The following is a 21,749-nucleotide window of genomic DNA, read 5'->3' as shown; positions in this document are numbered from 1 at the left end:
AGTAATAAAATAGGTAATGGAATGCTTACAAAATGATGATTTCAATTGTGGTGCTCTGATCCTCAACGCTACCGAGTATGTCTTGCAAAACAAGCCTTTGCCCACATTGCCTCTGCCATTGTCATTTTCACGATTTGAAGTGAAACGAGCGTTTTATGTAGCGTTTTATGCGATTTGTATAGATGCCTCTTCTGAAGCGCGTAATAAAATGGCTCTTAAAAATTCGTCACCAGTAGGCTAATGTTGATGTAAAAATACACGGTATTTTCTCACTTTCGCCAGGGTGGCGCTCAAGTCCAGTCCACAGATAGATAAACGCGCAGTAATATTTGGACAGAGGAAACAATGCGCATACAGATTTGTGGAACAAACCAGCTCAAGTCACCTAAGAAATATATCGTACTCATAGAGTGTTTAGTTTAGGCAAATATAATGGAACAACTATAAATATTGGCCTAGACCGCCTTCTCAACCCACTACCTTATCTCCCATGCAGTAGACACTCCCACCTTGAACTGTTTACATAGGAACGTTGCTGATTTCAGCACCATGGACAGCCCCAGCATTTTGCTAATTTCAAAACCATGGAACGTTCCATAAATTTGTCAATTTCAGGACAATGGGCAGTGCCCGTCATATTGCGTGCGATAAAGACTTCCCTTCAAATAACTCGTCCAGTGATATTTAGCTAGAAAACAGTACAAACCCACCCCCGGAAAAAACTATTTCTCCACAGCAGTAGATGGCAGTAAAGTGCCTTGTATCCAATGTGCTATTCTCTAGAGATATCCAGCAAAGAGAAACAAAGTTGCGCTTTCTGTTGTGGATTTTGAGAGGAGACACAATTTACTTGTCAGCGACCCCATCTGTCGTTTCGCTTTTATTTCACAATAAGGATAGCGTTTTTAAGCAGTGTTCTATTGAATGCAGGTCTATGCAAATTCGATACGCTGTTTTTACTCTAATTCTTTGCAGAACCCAACGTTTTAACTGCGCAATAAATAATACGCGTTTGCAGATGCTGTTTACCCAAACGGTGCCTGGTGCAATATATTTGCTGGCTACGGTTTCCCCTCGACTTGACAGATACATAACAATAGTTAAAGGTAAAGTATAATTATTTGTTATTCCTAAAATGGCTATGTTACATAATGGCACAATATAGTGACCCGGTGTGACTACCCTTTTAAATGGGTCATCTGTGCCAGCTTCACCTAGAAACATGACCCTCAGTGGATCCACTTTGCAGTCTATCAGTAGTGAGGCATAATGTATATATTTTTTTATTGTCACATACACCGGATAAGTGCAGTAAAATGTGTTCTTTTCCAGGGTCAGCCATAGTTGTACAGCACCCCTGGAGCAAATTAAGGTTAAGTGCCTTGCTCAAGGGCACATTGACAGATTTTTCATCTTGTTGGCTCGGGTATTCAAACCAGCGACTTTTAGGTTACTGACCCAACGCTCTAACCGCCAGGTTACCTGGTGCTCTGTAGATATAAAAGGCTACCAAGATCATTCTGATTGTGTGTAGACTACTCTTTTTAACTACTCGACATAGTCGTTCTTAAATGAACTCTCTGCAGTCTTTTTGGTTCCTCATTAGCCTACAAGATGTCTATGGAACTGGATGTGTTTGTGGGGAACACAACTATCATGGATATGGAAGTCTATCAGCTTTGGTTGGATGGCCTCACAGGTTTGTCTCTATCCTATTTTGTTGAGACTTTGGAATGACATGGCTGTGGTGACACTGCGCTGTGGTGACACTGTGTGACAGAGGAATATATTGATTTTTCTGTATGAATATTACCTATTTGTTTTGAAATCACAGATGCCTACACAATAGAATGACAATGACCAGACCGTGACATCATCTACATCCTATTGTCTCTCTCCCATCTCTGCCTTGCTCTCCCACAGTGAGTGATGCAGTGAAGGTGAGGATGGATGAGGGGGCATTATTGGAATATGAGGCAAATGCAGAGGTGCTGACCAGCGATACCATGGACCAGTTTAGAACCTTCCAGATGTGTGAGCGTCTCTTACACTCCCCCACCAAACTGGGCAGTCAGCTGCTGTATCAGATCCCGGCCCAGAACCAGAGAATTCTCATTGAAAGGTGTGTGTTCAATTCCATAAATTGTTATTGTTCCCAAAGCCAAGGGCAATTTGTGTGGAAACTTAGAAATAGACAGAGGGCCAGTGGTGGTTGGTGCCATTCAAGATTAGGGAGGAGTATTTGTTTTAATGAGCATGGCCATATTTGTATTACAGCATATGACTGTCATTCATATTCCATTCACCCAGCTCAGTGTAAGTAACATTGATAGGTTCAGACTACTACATGATACAAACATTTTCCCTATACCCATCATGAGGTTACTACAACCTAGCCTACAAATTAACGTTTATCACATAGGTGTACAGGTCGAGAGACACACAGAGTAATCAAGGTGACAGACAGTGACTCATTCAATACTGCTTCTAGCTGATCTGGGGTGTAATCATTAGTCTAAACAGTTATTGGACAAATTCAGGTAGTTCCCTCCCAGTTTCATTCTGTTTCCTTCCATTTAAGACACGTTTTACAACAGAATCGGTGGAATGAATACACCCCTGATCACCCGCAAACACAGTTCACTTTCAAAGCAGCCACATACAGCATCATCACTTTGCTCGTTGTATAATTCCTTCTCGCATCTATGTATTCTCCTCCTCTCACCTTTCCCCTTCGCTTGTGGACTTTAGGGCACAACACAACAACTGTCTGTGACCAGGTGCAAAAAAACTCTCCAAGCCAAACCTTCATACCATGTCCGCTAAAAGCTACACAGCCTACATCGTTGTCAATACATTAACGTTATAGTCAAAAAACTAGAACTAACACATTAGTTAATCCACAATCCAATCCATGTGTACAATCACGCAGTACAGTGTAATGTTATAGCTAGCAGTTTAGTAGTTACACTGGCGGGCCCCGTTGGAAATAAGTTAATAAAACCGAAAGCTTACCTTGATTGGAAGAGTTGCCGTGTTGGATAGCCTAAGCCAGCTAGCTAACATAAATAGCATTCCTCTCTGTTTGAGTCAGGTTGTTGAGTAGGCTAAATTTGCTGCATTAGCTAAGGAAGTGAAAGGTAAATGAAGAAGAAAAAAACACTACAAAATATAGCTACAGTATATCTCTCCCTCGCTCTCTTTATTTCTTTCTCTCTCTCTCTCCTGCTTGTCCTTCATTGTTTAAGAAATTAATTTGTTCAAAACTGTTCATCTATTGTATTTCTCTCTCTTTGAGTCAACTACTCACCACATTTTATGCACTGCAGTGCTAGCTAGCTGTAGCTTATGCTTTCAGTACTAGATTCATTCTCTGATCCTTTGATTGGATGGACAACATGTCAGTTCATGCTATAAGAGCTCTGATAGGTTTGAGGACATCCTCTGGATGTCATCATACACTATATATACAAAAGTATGTGGACACCCTTTCAAATTAGTGGATTTGGCTATTTCAGCCATACCCATTGATGACAGGTGTATAAAATCGAGCACACCACCATGCAATCTCCGTAGACAAACATTGGCAGTAGAATGTCCCGTAATGAAGAGTTCAGTGTCTTTCAGCGTGGCACCGTCATAGGACACCACCTTTCCAGCAAGTCAGTTCGTCAAATGTCTGCCCTGCTAGAGCTGCCCCGTCAGCTGTAAGTGCTGTTATTCTGAAGTGGAAATATGGAGGCGCAACAACGGTTCAGTCGTGAAGTGGTAGGCCACACAAGCTCACAGAACGGGACCGCCGAGTGCTGAAGTGCGTAAAAATCATCTGTCCTCGGTTGCAACACTCACTAAATCAAATCAAATAAAATTTATTTATATAGCCCTTCTTACATCAGCTGATATATCAAAGTGCTGTACAGAAACCCAGCATAAAACCCCAAACAGCAAGCAATGCAGGTGTAGAAGCACGGTGGCTAGGAAAAACTCCCTAGAAAGGCCAAAACCTAGGAAGAAACCTAGAGAGGAACCAGGCTATGAGGGGTGGCCAGTCCTCTTCTGGCTGTGCCGGGTGGCTACCGAGTTCCAAACTGCCTCTGGAAGCAACATCAGCACAATAACTGTTCATCAGGCACTTCATGAAATGGGTTTCCATGGCCAAGCAACTGCACACAAGCCTAAGATTACCATGCACAATGCCAAGCGTCGGCTGGAGTGATGTAAAGCTCGCCACCATTGGACTATGGAGCAGTGGAAACGTGTACTCTGGAGTGATGAATCACGCTTCCCCATCTGGCAGTCTGACGGACGAATCTGGGTTCGGTGGATGCCAGGAGAATGCATAGTACCAACTGTAAAGTTTGGTGGAGGAGGAATAATGGTCTGGGGCTGTTTTTCATAGTTCGGGCTAGGCCCCTTAGTTCCAGTGAAGGGAAATCTTAACGCTACAGCATACAATGACATTCTAGATGATTTTGTGCTTCCAACTTTGTGCTTCTAACAGTTTGGGGAAGGCCCTTTCCTGTTTCAGCATGACAATGCCCCCATGCACAAAGTAAGGTTCATACAGAAATGGTTTGTTGAGATCAGTGTGGAAGAACTTGACTGGCCTGCACAGAGCCCTGACCTCAATCCCATCGAGCACTTTGGGATGAATTGGAACACCGACTGCAAGCCAGGCCTAATCGCCAAACATCACTGTCCAACCTCACTAATGCTCTTGTGGCTGAATGGAAGCAAGTCCCCCAGAAATGTTCCAACATGTAGTGGAAAGCCTTCCCAGAAGAGTGGAGGCTGTTATAGTAGCAAAGGGGGACAAACTCCATATTAATGCCCATGAATTTGGATGTTGTTCGACGAGCAAGTGTCCACATACGTTTGGTCATGTAGTGTAATTACTGAGAACCATGAGCCTCCTAGTGTTTGTATTAAAGTCAACTAGCTGTCCTCCAGCTACACCATGGTGCTACCCAAGAGAGTGCTGTTGAGGCTACTGTAGACCTTCATTGCAAAACAATGTGTTTTAATCAGTTATTTGATGAGGTGTGAATATATTTAGTATAGTTTTATCCAAAAAGGAAAGCTTTTATGTTTCTCTATTTTTATTTTTGTGAAATTCACTTAGTAGGATGGTCCTCCCCTTCTTTCTCTGAGGAACCTCCACTGCTCAGGACCATATGCAAATACTGTGTGTGTGTGTGTTTATTAGCCCTTCCTCCCCATGTTTTAGAGCTAACCAGTGTGTTGTTATTTTCTGCAGGTACTATGAATTTGACAGTGTGTTTGCCAGAGAGGTGCTGGGGAAAAAGCTCTCCAAAGGGACCAAAAAGGACCTGGATGACATCAGCTGTAAAACAGGGATCACACTGAAGAGCTGCAGGAGACAGGTGAGACTAACTCAAACACCACACTCATTGAGAAGCGGCTACATTAATATAGCGTGACTCCTGACTGTATTAACACACAACTCCCAGCTTGAGAAGAACCTGACACTCAAGAGCAGCTTAAATGGAAAAGGACAGGCCAGGACCTTACCTGGACAGCACTGCTCTGTAATTGAATTATCTGTCCAGTTTAAGCACTGTCATGCAGAGGGATTTGCCTGCCAACCGTGGGGCTTTTATAGTGAGGTCATGATCAGAAGTACAAAAGCCATTGGATATAGAGCATACCAACACGAAGCACATCTCTGTTTCTGTCTGTCTGTCTCTCTGTCCCTTTGTCCGTCTTACTGTCTTTTTCTCCAGTTTGACAATTTCAAGCGGGTGTTCAAAGTGGTGGAGGAGCTCAAGGGCCCACTAGTGGAGAACATACAGCATCACTTCTTGCTCTCCGACACACTGGCAAGGTGGATACAAGAACAGAGTGGGAGGAGTAAGGAAGGAGAAACAGAAATAGTGTAGCGAAAGAGATCTGTCAACCATAACTCTAGTAATATTTATATATTCACAGGGAATAGCATACATGGGTCTATGTTTGTAGACTAATTGACTTAATGGTTTATAGAATGATGGATGAAAAAAGGATAATTGCCTGTGTTAGTTTCCTTGGGTTCAGGCCTGCCAACCTACTGTGCCTCCCTCTCACTTTTTTCTCTATCCCTGCAGGGACTATGCTGCCATTGTGTTTTTTGCAAATAGCCGCTTTGAGACAGGAAAGAGGAAGCTACAGTACCTCTCATTCCAAGACTTTGCCTTCTGTGCAGGCCAGCTCATCAGTTACTGGACAATAGGAGCAGTGGGTAAGATGCAACTCTTTGACCAGTCACTGATGGCACAGTGCAGCTAAATGTAGTACACAATGCAAAGAAGTCAGTCCCGGGGGAAAAAAATCATATCGTAGAAATAATTATTTGAACCCAAAGCTCTTGTCAAAAACAGTTTTATTTGGCCCGTGGAAGTAGTTACGTTATGACAGGGGTCTACAACAGATCGATTGCGAGCTACCAGTAGCTTATGAGTAGCTCGCCAAACAATTCTGTGTTCCACCGCAAACTGTCATAACTTATCAGACACCGCAAGCTTCCAGCTACTATCTAACATAGAAATGATCCCACCCCTGGTTAGTCACTATTGGCTTAAAAAGCCAAACCTAACACAATATCTGCCAATTCATTTCCATCAATATTGCCCCTTTAGGTCTGTGTGGTGCCGGCATTTGTCTATCACTCCTTTTGTAGCTAGTAGTGATGGCTCGTTCACGAACAGCTCTTTTTGAACAGCTCTTTTTGGTGAACGCCAGAAGCTGAATCACATATGTGAAAAATAAGTTAATTTGGCTCCCTGATTTGCATACTTTTACTATTTGAGCTCCAGACATCGATTATCTGCAGATAAATTCTAAAAACGTTCTCTGAAGATGGTAATTCCTCAGTGCAATAACACTATAGTGAGGAGAGAGCCTCATCGTGGTTCACGCTAATTTTTTCAGTGTGTAAAATGTTATCTTACATTTTTTTTGCAGGCAATCTAATAATTTGGTCAGGTAAACATTTATTTGAACTCACATTTCACGATATGACATGATGCTAGGCAACGTTTTAGGCTTCAAATGAGAGATTAACGTCGTTTGGGAGCCAAATGAATGGCTATTTTAAGTGAACGAAGCCAAATGGTTCGGCTCACAGAAAAGACTCGAAATGCCCATCCCTAGTAGCCAGTTGATGTGATAACCATCTTGTGGTTTGACAGAAATACTTTACCCAAAACCTTCTCAAATAAATGTTAACTGTGATATAGGCTTACCTGGCAGAGGTATGTCATGAGTAAGTACTGTATATTATTTGCAAATTCTGCCATGAAATGAGCAGCAGTAGTACAGAACAAGGGCCAGATGCGCATTTAAAGGGGAATTAGACTCACAAATCTAAATATGTTACTTTTCTTCAAGACCCCCACAAAATGGTATTATGTTGTGATTTAAGCATTGACATCAATGCAGAACATCCAATGTCGTTGTTTCTCTATGAACAATTGTAATGTTGAGAGTGAAAACCCCCAAAAATCCCAAACCAGGAAAATACACAACTGAATTTGGGGGGGAAAAAATAGATTTTATAGGGACCCCCTTAGAGTTTTTTTGTTAACCATTATTTTACCAGGTATTTTGACAGAGAACATAGTGCACTACTTTCTCTTGTACAATTGGCTCCCGAGCGGCACAGCAGTCTAAGGCACTGCATCTCAGTGTAAGAGGCGCCACTACAGTCCCTGGTTCAAATCCTAGTTAACTTGCCTAGTTAAATAAAGGGTAAATGAAAAAATAATACAAATAAGGACCCCGGAAAGAGTTGCAGGGGAAATGAGGAAATCATTTTTTTTTTTTAAGTTAGAGAAAAATGAGTAGCTCACAACATAATTAAAAAAAAATGTTTAAGTATCTCTCATGCTAAAAAAAAGGTTGGAGACCCCTGCTTTATGAGGTATCAACGCTGGACGTACTTGGCTTTCTAGCACCATATCCCATTACTTTTTCCCCTCTCTCTTCACAGATAGCATGATGGAGGATATGGATGTTGACCTGGAGAAAGAGTTTCTGCATGAACTGAAAGATCTCAAGGTTTTGGTTAATGACAAAGACATGATGGACCAACATAAAATGTACGATGGGTGTAAACACGTGTAGGAAAATGCTTGTGTGGGTTAATGTTGAGAGTTCTAAAAACAATTCAGCCTTTGATGTCTTTGCTGGTCCCCCTCTTGACTCTTTTTCTCTTCTCTCCTCTCCTCGCTCTCTTAGCCTGGTGTGTGCTGCTCTGCGGGGAAAGATCAAAGTCTACAAGTTGATGGAGGTTAACTTCAAAGTGAGCAACTAACTGATAATTGCTATTAATGTGTACAGAGACTAAGAAATGCACTTATCAGAGTTGGAGTTGTTTTTAACCAGCAGTGAAGTACAATATTGCCAATGCATGAAAAATAATAGTTAATTTCAATTCAAAGTGTCTAAATTATGATGAATTAATAAGTTACAGTAAAATATATCAAAGTTATATGAAACTAGTGTAATAGGTATCAAATAGTCTAACATTTCAGACTTTGATTCCTATTCAGATTGAAATGAACATCCCACATCCCTCCCCCTACTGAAATAAGACAAAATGGAAGGAATTTCAATCTGTTAGGTTGTAAGAATGTATTTTTACTCTCTCTTCCTACCTCACTCTCTCTCTCTCTCTCTGAACACAGAATCTTTCTAGAGCCCTGATAAACCTTGCATCTAAACTTACACATACCAAAGATGTCAGAGATTTATTCATCGACCTTGTGGAGAAGGTACACCTCTAATAGCCAATGAACGTGTTATGACATACAGTACCAGTCAAATGTTTGGACACACCTACTCATTCAAGAGTTTTTCTTTATTTTTACTATTTTCTACATTGTATAATAATAGTGAAGACATCAAAACTATGAAATAACACATATGGAATCATGTAGTGACCAAAAAAGTGTTAAACAAATCAAAATAAATGTTATATTTGAGATTATTCAAAGTAGCCACCCTTTGCCTTGATGACACACTCTTGCCATTCTCTCAACCAGCTTCACGAGGAATGCTTTTCCAACAGTCTATGATTTTTAATTTTTTTTATTATATATATATTTTTTTGCCCTTTTTCTCCCCAATTTCGTGGTATCCAATTGGTAGTTACAGTCTTGTCTCATTGCGGCAACTCCCGTACGGACTCGGGAGAGGCGAAGGTCGAGAGCCATGCGTCTTTTCCGAAACACGACCCAACCAAGCCGCACTGCTTCTCGACACAATGCCCACTTAACCCGGAAGCCAGCCACACCAATGTGTCGGAGGAAGCACCGTACACCTGACGACCGCGTCAGCGTGCATGCGCCCAGCCCACCACAGGAGTCGCTAGAGCACGATGGGAAAAGGACATCCCTGCCGGCCAAACCCTCCCCTAAACCGGACGATGCTGGGCCAATTGTGCGCCGCTCCGTGGGTCTACTGGTCGCGGCCGGCTGCGACAGAGCCTGGACTCGAACCAGGATCTCTAGTAGCACAGCTAGCATTGTGATGCAGTGCTTTAGACCACTGCGCCACTTGGGAGGCCCCTACAGTCTTGAAGGAGTTCCCACATATGCTGAGCACTTGTTGGCTGCTTTTCCTTCACTCTACGGTCCAACTAATCCCAAACCATCTCAATTGGGTTGAGGTCGGGTGATTGTGGAGGCCAGGTCATCTGATGCAGCACTCCATCACTCTCCTTGGTCAAATAGGCCTTACACAGCCTGGAGGTGTGTTTTGGATCATTGTCCTGTTGAAAAAGAAATGATAGTCCCACTAAGCGCAGACCAGACGGGATGGTGTATTGCTGCAGAATGCTGTGGTAGCCATGCTTAGTTGAGTGTGCCTTGAATTCTAAATAAATCACTGAGTGTCACCAGCAAAGCACCCCCACACCATCACACCTCCTCCTTCATGCTTCACCGGGGGAACCACACATGCAGAGATCATCCGTTCACCTACTCTGCGTCTCACAAAGACACGGTGGTTGGAACCAAAAATCTCAAATTTAAGACAGATTTCCACCGGTCTAATGTCCATTGATCGTGTTTCTTGGCCCAAGTAAGTCTCTTCTTCTTATTGGTGTCCTTTAGTAGTGGTTTATTTGCAGCAATTCGACCATGAAGGCCTGATTCACGCAGTCTCCTCTGAACAGTTGATGTTCAGATGTGTCTGTTACTTGAACTGTGAAGAATTTATTTGGGCTGCTATCTGAGGTGCAGTTAACTCTAATGAACTTATCCTCTGCAGCAAAGGTAACTCTGGGTCTTCCTTTCCTGTGGCGGTCCTCATGAGAGCCAGTTTCGTCATAGCGCTTGATGGTTTTTGCGACTGCACTTGAAGAAACGTTCAAAGTTCTTGAAATGTTCTGTATTGACTGACCTTCATGTCTTAAAGTAATGATGTACTGTCATTTCTCTTTGCTTATTTGAACTGTTCTTTCCATAATATGGACTTGGTGTTTTACCAAATAGGGCTGTCTTCTGTATACCACCCCTACCATGTCACAACACAACTGATTGGCTCAGACGCATTAAGAAGGAAAGAAATTCCACAAATTAACTTTTAAGAAGGCACACCTGTTAATATAAATCCATTCCAGGTGACTACCTCATGAAGCTGGCTGAGAGAATGCCAAGAGTGTGCAAAGCTGTCATCAAGGCAAAGGGTGGCTACTTTGAAGAATCTCAAATATAAAATATATTTTGATTTGTTAAACACTTTTTTGGTTACTACATGATTCTATATGTGTTATTTCATAGTTTTGATGTCTTCACTATTATTAATACAATGTAGAAAATAGTAAAAATAAAGAAAAACCCTTGAATGAGTAGGTGTGTCCAAACTTTTGACTGGTACTGTATGTGACAATTCCTCTTTTAAGATATTTCTAAAACTTGTTGTAGTGTATTCCGCTGTTTGGCATTATAGATTGTAGAAACAAACTAGACATGATCGTAAAGATGGCTGTGAAGTATATCTGGCAATGTACTGATGTACTTTTTGGTAAAATCTTGTTGGTATAGTATTCAGTTGGACCTTTCTGTGGAATAGATTCTGTGTCTACTGCCCTGATATTGACTATCTTCCTATGACTAAGTTTATTTTCCCCTGTCCTGATAAGATTGAGAAATCTCAGCTAACAGCCTTATGTCCTCCTCCTCTTCTCCTAGATCATAGAGCCATGTCGATATGATAGATGGACAGTGGCAGAGATCACACTCTTCCTCACTCACTACACCAATGCCGCTCACTGTCTTGGCACGTTCAGGTTAGTGTGTGTGTGTGTGTGTGTGTGTGTTTATACAGTCATTAATGTTGTTGTAATACTTCATCTCTTCTCTCGTCAGGCACCAGATGATTTGGGACAGATACATGGGCGTCATCAAAAGCTGTATCCTCCAAATGTACCATGAATAGGTAGATCCCTGGTCTGGACCTCCTCTCCTGTTTGAGCTGTATCACAGGAGGCTGCTGAGTGGAGGATGGCTCATAATAATGGCTGGAACGGAGGGAATAGAATTGTATCAAACACGTGGAAACCATTTATTTGATGTGTTCGATACCATTCCATTTATTCCGTTCCAGCCATTACTAATAGCCCATCCTCCCCAATTAAGGTTCCACCGGCCGCCTGTGATCTGTATTGATCTTACTGTGAATCTGTCTTCCCTCCGGCATTTTTTCGTAACTACCTCAGCCCAGTGCAGTCCACTTCTCCACCTCTCCCTGATCAAAATTAACTATCTGTCTCCATCGATCTCTTCAGTCAGTCCCCCTGTAAATATACTGAATGAACTGAATACTTTTGTGATGTGTAAATTGTGACTTAAATGAAGTAAACATATTTGTTTTAGAAAGATGTTTCAGCTGTTTGGTATATGTTTGTGAAAATGTGAGGGTCTGTGTGTGTGTGTGTCTTAGTCCATGTGTGTGTGTTTTAAGGGGGTGGGTTAGCAGCAGGGGGCTACAGTTGGTCAGGGTTGTCTCAGAGGGGGATTTGAGTCTGAACTGAGACTTTACTGCCCTATAAAACCCCTTCATTAGGACAGCTGTCCTGCCCCGATCCTGCCAAATGGTCATGGAAATTCCCTTGACAAAGTGTCCCCGTTTTCCTAATGATAACTTGGACTTAGGGAATGGAATCACAGTTTCTTTGCCCTTGAATCAGCTCACTTTTCGAATGCATAGAGGCATTTGCACTCTGGTGCAATACAGGGATTTCTCATGTTGAACATGAGCACACTGGTGTGTATGCTGGAGAAACAGTGGCCTGCAGTCTTTAACTGTTAAACCTTGTTTCTTTGTGTCTGCTTGTTAATTTGTCTCCACATTCTTCTGGGCCCCCCTTCTTCCCAGACAGTAAATATCCAACTGTGTCAGAAGGAGAATAAGAGGGGGCAGGCGAGGGCAGGGATGGATGGCACTCAGAGGTACAGAGGGAGCAGAGGAAGAATGATAAGTTAAGGACTGGGTTTTATTGAATCCAGGTATGTCCTTTCCCCTAGAGTGCAGTGTTGGTTTTTCATGCCACTATTGTCCCTGCATGGTTGATTAATGGATGTTGAATTTGGGCTGCAGACCAGGAATTTGAATCCCAGATAGAGAGAGGAATAGACAGAGGACATGGCTAAACAAGAGGCTGAAGGAGGAGAAGGTTTAGGGCTGGGCAGCAAGGATGTGGCTTAGGGGGTAAGAATGGGCTGTCCTTCCCCCCCTTTCCTTTCTCTAGCTCAGCCCCCTTTTTTTCTCCCCAAACACTTTGTTTCACAAACACACTTTCACACTGCTTCACATACACATTTTCGTACTGCTGCAATCTACTGCTCTACTTGTAGGACAGACACCTAAAAGACAGGACCTGTAAATCACTAAGAAAAAAGAGGAGAGAGAAAGTGAGGAAGAGACAGCCCACGCAGCTGTACTATAGCCCTGCATCTTGACAAAGATTTTCTGTGAGCATAAACTGTGAAAGGGTGTCAAGGACTTGCAACATTATACAAGTGAACTGAACTGTGGACTAGAGGAAGACTGATCAGTGAGTATGATAAAAAAAAATGCATTTACCTTTATATTTGTGTCTGATGTGTTTTAATATTAGATTTTTAAAATGTTATTGTATTTATGAATGTAGAATGTAAAAACAAATATGCAATACGTTACATAGAAAGACAGTACCGTAGGTTGTAACGTCATTCTTCATTCATTCTTCCCTTGAACCTGCTGTAGTACAAATATAGGATCTTCATTTGAGCCAGTTTGATACAGCAGGAAAATAATCATGCAGCAACAGGAAATGTAAATTATTATGTGAATTATAATTAATGGACACTTTTGCAAGGGTTGATACATTTTCTGTAAATCAAGTCTGACATTTCGAAGTGGAAATGACAATCTTCAGAAGCCTATTTAAACCTCAAATACGCTACAAGTTAAACATGTTCTGCATTGCAGGAAAGTTCTCCTTCAACAGGGTGATCAAATAAAGATCCTACTATGTTGTTTTCTGCCATTTTATTTTTGGCTTTGAGGATAAAATGTACTGTGTAGTTCTGCAGTGCAACTTTTATTGAAATGATTGATCAATTGCTAAATATAAGCTCTTCTTAAAACCTGTTACTGCAGTGTGCTAAATCAGGATCACACAGAGTGATTCTTGGTAGTCTTAAAACAAATCTACTTTGAAACAAAAGTGTACACATCACATACATGGTTATGGGTTTAACAAAAAGAAGACACCTGTACCATGTTGAAATGTATAACATTTTGAGTTTGCATCCCAATATTACACTTTATATACATCTCAGAAGACTGAAATATAACACAACTGTTTGACATAGAAACAGCAGATTTTTATGAAATGATGACAACTATTAACTACGTTCCATCCATGAGGACACTAGATGGCGCAATTGGTCATTGACTGCAGGAAAGGGATCTGTCTACCAACTAAAACCCTTCTGAAAGAGAAGGCTCATCTGTTCATCTTGTTACCAGCCAGGCTTTAGGGACAAGAATGGCCACAACAAACAGGTGTACATTTCCACATTTGATTTTGGGATGGATTAATATTAAGCTCAAGTCTGTTTTACATTATTGCACAATAATAAAACCTCTGGAAAAATGTATCATGGACTAATAAAAGCTTATGCACAGCTGTGAGCTGAATCCAGTTACGCACAGCTTCATGTGGTGTCTGTATACCTGCACCTGTGCCCTCCCAGGCCATTGAGGTCATATCTCTGGCACCATTAGTCTATGGTAGTGTGGAATTTAGGAAAGGAGTTCACAGCCCTCTTGGAGCCAGCCTAATTGCGTTAATCTCTCAGAGAGTGGTGATGTGGTTATTTGCCAATATCAGCACGTGTGACTGGATATGCTGGTTCAGTCTCATTATACTGAAGTGGAAACAGAGGACTTCATGGTATGTGGCAAGTTATGAAATACCGATTCAAACCATTATAATTGTGTGACACATTTTCTTTGAAGTGCTCGTTTGACCAGTAGCACACATTGTTCTACTTGTGCAGTACATGACTCAAGCATGAGACCATGGGGCAGTCTACTCTGTCTTCCGGTGTGACCGTTGGTGTCGCAGGATAAAAAAAGCATGGGCCTAAATGTAGCTATTTGACATAATGCTGTCGTGTTCAGGTCACCACATGGAAAACAACCCATCCACAGTCTGAACTGGGATACATGCACACATGATATACCAATACTAAGTATCACTGTTTGTGCCATTGTCAAACTTAATTTCTCTCTCGCTCTCTTGTCTTTCTCCCAGATTCTGGAATATCACTTTGCTTCCACTCCCTGTGTTGTTGGTCTTTGCCCGTACATTTATGGTGTGTGATTGTGATCGAGTGACTCCACAGCATTTGTTTGTCTGTCTGCTACCTGCTCTCTGTTTGTTTGTTTGTGTGTGTTTATGTGTAGTATGCAGAGAACATTTGTGTTGTTATGTGTGTGTGTGATTTTGTCCCTCTTCCACCATACAAAGTCTCAATCTCCTCCTGAAGGTGACAGCCTCACGGTAAGGATGAGTCAGTCTTCACTTCTCCTCTTCCTGCTTATTACTTTTTCATTCCTCAGTTTTTCACTCTGTCTCTTCTAAAAGCCACTTTATGCCTCTCTCCCAGCAACATTTACACCTCTCGATAACAATGCTCATTCCCCATGTACGTGAGTCAGTCCCTCTTCTAATATTGTAAATGTGCATGCATGCTCTGGCACTTTAGTGCATACAGTCAACACTCTCTCTCTCTCTCTCTCTCAGGAGTGCACAGATGGTTATGAGTGGGATATTGAGAGTCAGCATTGTAAAGGTGGGTGGATTAATTTGGTTGTAATGTTAGAGAGAGTGATGTGTGAGAAAGTTATGTCACTGTGCTTATGATCTGATGGTGTCACAGCCAAAATATCATGGTAAATAAGCTTCCTTTGTCAGTTATATTCATCACCAACCCTCATTTGAGGTTTTTTTACTCCTCACGTGTTTGCACTTTCACACATTCCTCCTCATCTCTTGCTCTCTCCATCTCCTTAATTTGCCTTTCACTCATTTTGTCTCTTACCTCATCTCTCAGATATCAATGAGTGTCAGACCATTGTGGAGGCCTGCCAGGGGGAGATGAAGTGTTTTAACCACTATGGTGGTTACCTGTGTCTCCCACGCTCTGCCTCTGTCATCACCGCCCCTGAACCATCCAGCCAATCAGTGGCCATCCTGCCAGTGGAGTCCAACGAGGCCTTCAGCCCCTGTCCTGTAGGCTACGATGCCCAGGGGGAGGGCTGTGTAGGTGAGGCCAAATGGGAGGGCTGTGTAGGTAAGGCCCAGGGGGAGGGCTGTGTGGGTGAGGCCAAATGGGAGGGCTGTGTAGGTGAGGCCAAATTGAAGGGCTGTGTAGGTGAGTCCAAATGGGAGGGCTGTGTAGGTGAGGCCAAATGGGAGGGCTGTGTAGGTGAGGCCAAATGGGAGGGCTGTGTAGGTGAGGCCAAATTGAAGGGCTGTGTAGGTAAGTCCAAATGGGAGGGCTGTGTAGGTGAGGCCAAATGGGAGGGCTGTGTAGGTGAGGCCAAATGGGAGGGCTGTGTAGGTGAGGCCCAGGGGGAGGGCTGTGTGGGTGAGGCCAAATGGGAGGGCTGTGTAGGTGAGGCCAAATGGGAGGGCTGTGTAGGTGAGACCAAATGGGAGGGCTGTGTAGGTGAGGCCCAGGGGGAGGGCTGTGTGGGTGAGGCCAAATGGGAGGGCTGTGTAGGTGAGGCCAAATGGGAGGGCTGTGTAGGTGAGGCCAAATGGGAGGGCTGTGTAGGTGAGGCTCAGGGGGAGGGCTGTGTAGGTGAGGCCAAATGGGAGGGCTGTGTAGGTGAGGCCAAATGGGAGGGCTGTGTAGGTGAGGCCAAATGGGAGGGCTGTGTAGGTGAGGCCCAGGGGGAGGGCTGTGTAGGTGAGGCCAAATGGGAGGGCTGTGTGGGTGAGTCCAAATGGGAGGGCTGTGTAGGTGAGGCCCAGGGGGAGGGGCTGTGTAGGTAAGGCCAAATGGGAGGGCTGTGTAGGTGAGGCCAAATGGGAGGGCTGTGTAGGTGAGGCCAAATGGGAGGGCTGTGTAGGTGAGGCCAAATGGGAGGGCTGTGTAGGTGAGGCCAAATGGGAGGGCTGTGTAGGTGAGGCCAAATGGGAGGGCTGTGTAGGTGAGGCTCAGGGGGAGGGCTGTGTGGGTGAGGCCAAATGGGAGGGCTGTGTAGGTGAGGCCAAATGGGAGGGCTGTATAGGTGAGGCTCAGGGGGAGGGCTGTGTGGGTGAGGCCAAATGGGAGGGCTGTGTAGGTGAGGCCAAATGGGAGTGCTCTGTAGGTGAAGTCCAGGGGGAAGGCTGTGTAGGTAAGGCCCAAGGAGAGGGCTGTGTAGGTGAGGCCAAATGGGAGTGCTCTGTAGGTGAGGCCAATGGGGAGGGATGTTTGGGTGAGTCACAAGCCTGGACAGAGACTGGGAAGGCTGGCCATAAGTGTTGAGTGGGAGAAGGGACAGTGTGAGTGTGTAAGTGTTGGTTTATTTTATGGAGCACTGTGAGTAAGAACAGGGATCAGGGTGGAATGATTCACTATGAACACCTCGCCTGCCCTCTTTGTTCTACTGAGTCAAAGGTTATACTGTGTGTGTGTGTGTGTGTGTTTTCAGACATGGACGAGTGTGTACTCGATCTTCATGACTGCCAGCCCAGCCAGCAGTGTGTTAACACTGTGGGCACCTACAGCTGCCAGTGTCCAGATGGATACAGTAACATTGGTATTGAGTGTGTGGGTGAGACAGCATTATCTACCTCACGTTTCACTTTCTTTATTCCTCTGAGGCTTTTTACTTTGTTTGTTTTCCGTCCTCTCCTCTTCTCCCCTACACAACCTCAGAATCTTACTTCCTCTCTTCCGTCCTCTCCTCTTCTCCCCTACACAACCTCAGAATCTTACTTCCTCTCTTCCGTCCTCTCCTCTTCTCCCCTACGCAACCTCAGAATCTTACATCCTCTCTTCCGTCCTCTCCTCTTCTCCCCTACGCAACCTCAGAATCTTACATCCTCTCTTCCGTCCTCTCCTCTTCTCCCCTACGCAACCTCAGAATCTTACATCCTCTCTTTCGTCCTCTCCTCTTCTCCCCTACGCAACCTCAGAATCTTACATCCTCTCTTTCGTCCTCTCCTCTTCTCCCCTACACAACCTCAGAATCTTACATCCTCTCTTCCGTCCTCTCCTCTTCTCCCCTACGCAACCTCAGAATCTTACATCCTCTCTTCCGTCCTCTCCTCTACGCAACCTCAGAATCTTACATCCTCTCTTTCGTCCTCTCCTCTTCTCCCCTACGAACCTCAGAATCTTACATCCTCTCTTCCGTCCTCTCCTCTTCTCCCCTACGCAACCTCAGAATCTTACATCCTCTCTTTCGTCCTCTCCTCTTCTCCCCTACGCAACCTCAGAATCTTACATCCTCTCTTTCGTCCTCTCCTCTTCTCCCCACGCAACCTCAGAATCTTACATCCTCTCTTTCGTCCTCTCCTCTTCTCCCCTACACAACCTCAGAATCTTACATCCTCTCTTCCGTCCTCTCCTCTTCTCCCCTACGCAACCTCAGAATCTTACATCCTCTCTTCCGTCCTCTCCTCTACGCAACCTCAGAATCTTACATCCTCTCTTTCGTCCTCTCCTCTTCTCCCCTACGAACCTCAGAATCTTACATCCTCTCTTCCGTCCTCTCCTCTTCTCCCCTACGCAACCTCAGAATCTTACATCCTCTCTTTCGTCCTCTCCTCTTCTCCCCTACGCAACCTCAGAATCTTACTTCCTCTCTTCCGTCCTCTCCTCTTCTCCCCTACGCAACCTCAGAATCTTACATCATCTCTTTCGTCCTCTCCTCTTCTCCCCTACGCAACCTCAGAATCTTACATCCTCTCTTTCGTCCTCTCCTCTTCTCCCCTACGCAACCTCAGAATCTTACTTCCTCTCTTCCGTCCTCTCCTCTTCTCCCCTACGCAACCTCAGAATCTTACATCCTCTCTTTCGTCCTCTCCTCGCAGACATTGATGAGTGTAGATACAGGTACTGTCAGCATCGCTGTGTAAACGTACCTGGCTCTTTCTCCTGTGAGTGTGAGCCTGGGTTTCAGTTGGCTGGAAACAACCGTTCATGTGTGGGTAAGTCCCTTTACATGAGTAAAACTGGCAGAAACTGGCAGAAACTGAAATCCAAACTTCAAACACTGAACTAGAATTCATTACCTCACAATATATTTGATGATGGTTACTGTTTGTTCTTCTTCTCTGCCTGCTGGTCTCTCCCTCACCCTACTACAACATAACCCTAACCCTACAACATCCAATATCCAACTCAAGATGTGAATGAGTGTGAGATGGGCGCCCCCTGTCAGCAGAAATGTTACAACACGTATGGCACCTTTCTTTGTCGCTGTGAACCGGGCTACGAGCTGGGACCAGACGGACACTCATGCAATGGTAAAGGGCCTGATTTTCTCATTGGCTATTTCCTGTCTGTCAGTCTATATTGCTGTAGGGTTTCCAACATGAAAACAAAGAATGTTTATTAAAATCCAGCCCTTCAGTTACATGTGCCCTTCCCTGACTGTCTTTCTCTCTATCTGTCTGTCGCTCCTGCTCTCTGTGCAGATGTAGACGAGTGCAGCTACTCCAGTTACATGTGCCAGTTCCAGTGTGTTAACGATCCAGGGAGGTTCTCCTGTATCTGTCCAGAGGGGTACCAGCTACAGGGCACCAGACTCTGCCAAGGTAAACATCGTTAGAATACGCTATTTATAACTGACAAATGTGAGAAGTTATATCTCTTTCTCCATGTTCTTCTTTCTCTCCTCTGCCCTCCATCTCTCCCCATCTCCCTCTCTCCCCCTCTACCCCTCTCCCTCTCTCCATCTCTCCCCATCTCCCTCTCTCCCCCTCTACCCCTCTCCCTCTCTCCGTCTCTCCCCCTCTCCAGATGTGAATGAGTGTGAAACAGACATAGACCAGTGTGGAGAGGGCCAGACCTGTATTAACATCCATGGGGGTTATCAGTGCACCGATTCCAACCGCTGTCGAGAGCCCTATGTGCTGTCGAGAACCCTATTGTCTGACAAGTGAGTAGCATCCTCCTCCACATGTTCAGACTCAGTACCATAACCTCACTATCACACAACCGCATATAGTCTAAAAATCCCTCCAGGAAATGACACACAGACAGCACTAGACAGGTTATTTAACCCCCTCTTCCCTGTCTTTCTAGCCGCTGTGTTTGCCCGGTCATCAAGCCTGAGTGTCGTGACCTCCCCTTCTCCATCGTCCACCGTTACATGAGCATCACCTCAGAGCGCTCTCTCCCCTCAGACATCTTCCAGATCCAGGCCACCCGCATCTACCCTGGAGTCTACAACACCTTCCGCATCCGCTCTGGGGACCACAATGGGGAATTCTACATACGGGTGAGTGGGTGGGAGATACAGGCAGCTCTAAGAGTATCAACTATTTTCTCTCCACTACATGTGTTAACTGTAGACCAGTTTCATTCACTACACTACACTCTTATCCACATAGGAGAACTCTTTGAAGAACCCCTTTGCTTCCAAGTAGAACCCTTTTGGGTTCCAGGTAAAACCCTTTCCACAGAGGGTTCTACATGGAACCCAAAGGGGTTCTACCTGGAACCAAAAAGGGTTCTACCTGGAGCCAAAAAGGGTTCTCCTATGGTGACAGTCAAAGAACCCTTTCGGAACCCTTTTTTTAAAGAGTGTAGAAACACCAACTCCTGAATATCCCTGTGTGTTGTAATACTTGGAGTTAAATGCTACAGGGTTGACTTGTGAGAACGGGTCCCAATCTCAGCCATACATGGTCGTATACGTACCAGACCACAGGGTTGGATGCATGTCAAGAACAAAACAGAATGTCTAGATGTCTGCATATTACACAAAAATACTTACCAAGACCTAACATCTAATACTGCCTACTGCAGTAGTAGGGGAACAAAAAGGACTGATTTTGAAGACAGAATACTGAGTTAAAATGATGATTCAGTCCTGCACACTCACACAATGCCACTACACCTCCCTCTATCTTTTCACAGCAAATGAACAACATCAGTGCCATGCTGGTCCTAGCCCGTGCTGTGACCGGTCCAATAGAGTACACCGTGGATCTGGAGATGGTGTCTGTCAACCCCCTCATCAGCTACCAGACCAGCTCTGCCCTACGACTGTCTGTCTTTGTAGGACCATACACCTTCTGAGGAGAGAGATGGAGTAAAGAGAGAGAGCACAAACAGAAATAGAGGTGGGAGAGAAATGAGAAGAAGAAAATTGTTAAGGACATGAGACAAACATTTCTCAGACTCATTACTGCTATACTGCTATGTATCTTTAAAAAAACTGCCTGGGGAAAAGCTAGTTGTGAAACCATTCTTCCATAATTCTGTGAGTCACCACACACATCCTCACGCACATTCACACACACAAGTGGTGGCTGGTGTCACTTTAAATGGGAGGACAGGCTCATTATAATGGCTGGAATTGAATAAATGTAACTGAGTCAAACTTGTTTTTGATACTGTTCCATTTATTCCATTCCAGACATTATTCCCTCCCTTTACCAGACTCCTCTGACACACACACACGGACACACGCATGGCACACTGGGACAGGGTGCATATGGCTGGCACACGGGTACATCCCAATAGTTTAAGCCAGTTCAATCAGTAATATTCCCAGACAGTTATATTAACAGATTAACCAGATTAACAGATTATCACCTTGTGTTCACCATAGTTGGTATCTAGCCTCTTCACCATATTTTCAATAATCTGTTGCTGCACAGAAGACTAGCTAAGTTAAATAGAGGGACATTATCTTGTTACCAAGGAAATGGATAAAAACATCCATTCAAGGCTACCATTTCAACCCATGTTATACTGTGTTCTCTTTCTCTCCATCAAGGATGTCGTTTTTTATTTTTTTTACAATTTACGGTTGTTTTGACATGTTACTAAAATTAAAAGAAATGAAACCAACATTTGGATGAATGGTGTTCCTTTTGGTGGCTTTACCTCCTATTCTGCTTAATTAAGGCCCATTAATGGGTTCTATTCTGCTTAACTAAGGCCCATTAATGGGTTCTATTCTGCTTAATTAAGGCCCATTAATGGGTTCTATTCTGCTTAACTAAGGCCCATTAATGGGTT

General features: G+C 44.0%; 2 protein-coding genes across 4 annotated transcripts; both read left to right on the top strand.

The window, feature by feature from the left end:
- Window positions 1–394: 394 nt before the first annotated feature.
- Window positions 395–11,552, top strand: LOC106563507 (acidic fibroblast growth factor intracellular-binding protein B). 2 transcript variants are annotated; one of them, XM_014129159.2, is made up of 11 exons: window positions 395–1,106; window positions 1,607–1,699; window positions 1,924–2,122; window positions 5,258–5,384; window positions 5,745–5,845; window positions 6,105–6,238; window positions 7,988–8,096; window positions 8,236–8,299; window positions 8,685–8,771; window positions 11,193–11,290; window positions 11,370–11,552. In XM_014129159.2, exons 1-11 carry the CDS (start codon window positions 743–745, stop codon window positions 11,437–11,439), a joined length of 1,446 nt encoding a protein of 481 aa, XP_013984634.1. In that variant the 5' UTR covers window positions 395–742; the 3' UTR covers window positions 11,440–11,552. The 2 variants fall into 2 exon arrangements, with proteins under 2 accessions (XP_013984634.1, XP_045545986.1); XM_045690030.1 differs by lacking the exon at window positions 395–1,106 and having other exon boundaries at window positions 1,138–1,699.
- Window positions 11,553–14,871: 3,319 nt separating this feature from the next.
- On the top strand, window positions 14,872–21,578 carry efemp2b (EGF containing fibulin extracellular matrix protein 2b). 2 transcript variants are annotated; one of them, XM_014129160.2, is made up of 11 exons: window positions 14,872–15,055; window positions 15,162–15,200; window positions 15,299–15,347; window positions 15,609–15,821; window positions 17,200–17,322; window positions 18,587–18,703; window positions 18,902–19,021; window positions 19,193–19,312; window positions 19,518–19,656; window positions 19,803–19,998; window positions 20,640–21,578. In XM_014129160.2, the coding sequence occupies exons 1-11, from the start codon at window positions 14,951–14,953 to the stop codon at window positions 20,799–20,801; spliced, it is 1,383 nt and encodes a 460-aa protein (XP_013984635.1). In that variant the 5' UTR covers window positions 14,872–14,950; the 3' UTR covers window positions 20,802–21,578. The 2 variants fall into 2 exon arrangements, with proteins under 2 accessions (XP_013984635.1, XP_013984636.1); XM_014129161.2 differs by lacking the exon at window positions 15,162–15,200 and having other exon boundaries at window positions 14,891–15,055.
- The last annotated feature ends 171 nt before the right edge of the window (window positions 21,579–21,749 follow it).

This window comes from Salmo salar, chromosome ssa11 (genome assembly GCF_905237065.1).
Source record: "Salmo salar chromosome ssa11, Ssal_v3.1, whole genome shotgun sequence".
Taxonomy (NCBI): domain Eukaryota; kingdom Metazoa; phylum Chordata; class Actinopteri; order Salmoniformes; family Salmonidae; genus Salmo; species Salmo salar.
Note: the sequence above shows the minus strand (reverse complement) of the source record. Positions and strands in the feature narration are given on the sequence as shown.

Coding starts and splice junctions, on each gene's coding strand:
- LOC106563507 (XM_014129159.2), top strand. CDS start 743: ATGGCAGTAAAGTGCCTTGTATCCAATGTGCTATTCTCTAGAGATATC. Junction 2,123..5,257: donor CAGAGAATTCTCATTGAAAG/GTGTGTGTTCAA, acceptor TATTTTCTGCAG/GTACTATGAATTTGACAGTG. Junction 11,291..11,369: donor CACTGTCTTGGCACGTTCAG/GTTAGTGTGTGT, acceptor TTCTCTCGTCAG/GCACCAGATGATTTGGGACA.
- efemp2b (XM_014129160.2), top strand. CDS start 14,951: ATGTGTAGTATGCAGAGAACATTTGTGTTGTTATGTGTGTGTGTGATT. Junction 15,201..15,298: donor TAACAATGCTCATTCCCCAT/GTACGTGAGTCA, acceptor TCTCTCTCTCAG/GAGTGCACAGATGGTTATGA. Junction 19,999..20,639: donor ATGGGGAATTCTACATACGG/GTGAGTGGGTGG, acceptor ATCTTTTCACAG/CAAATGAACAACATCAGTGC.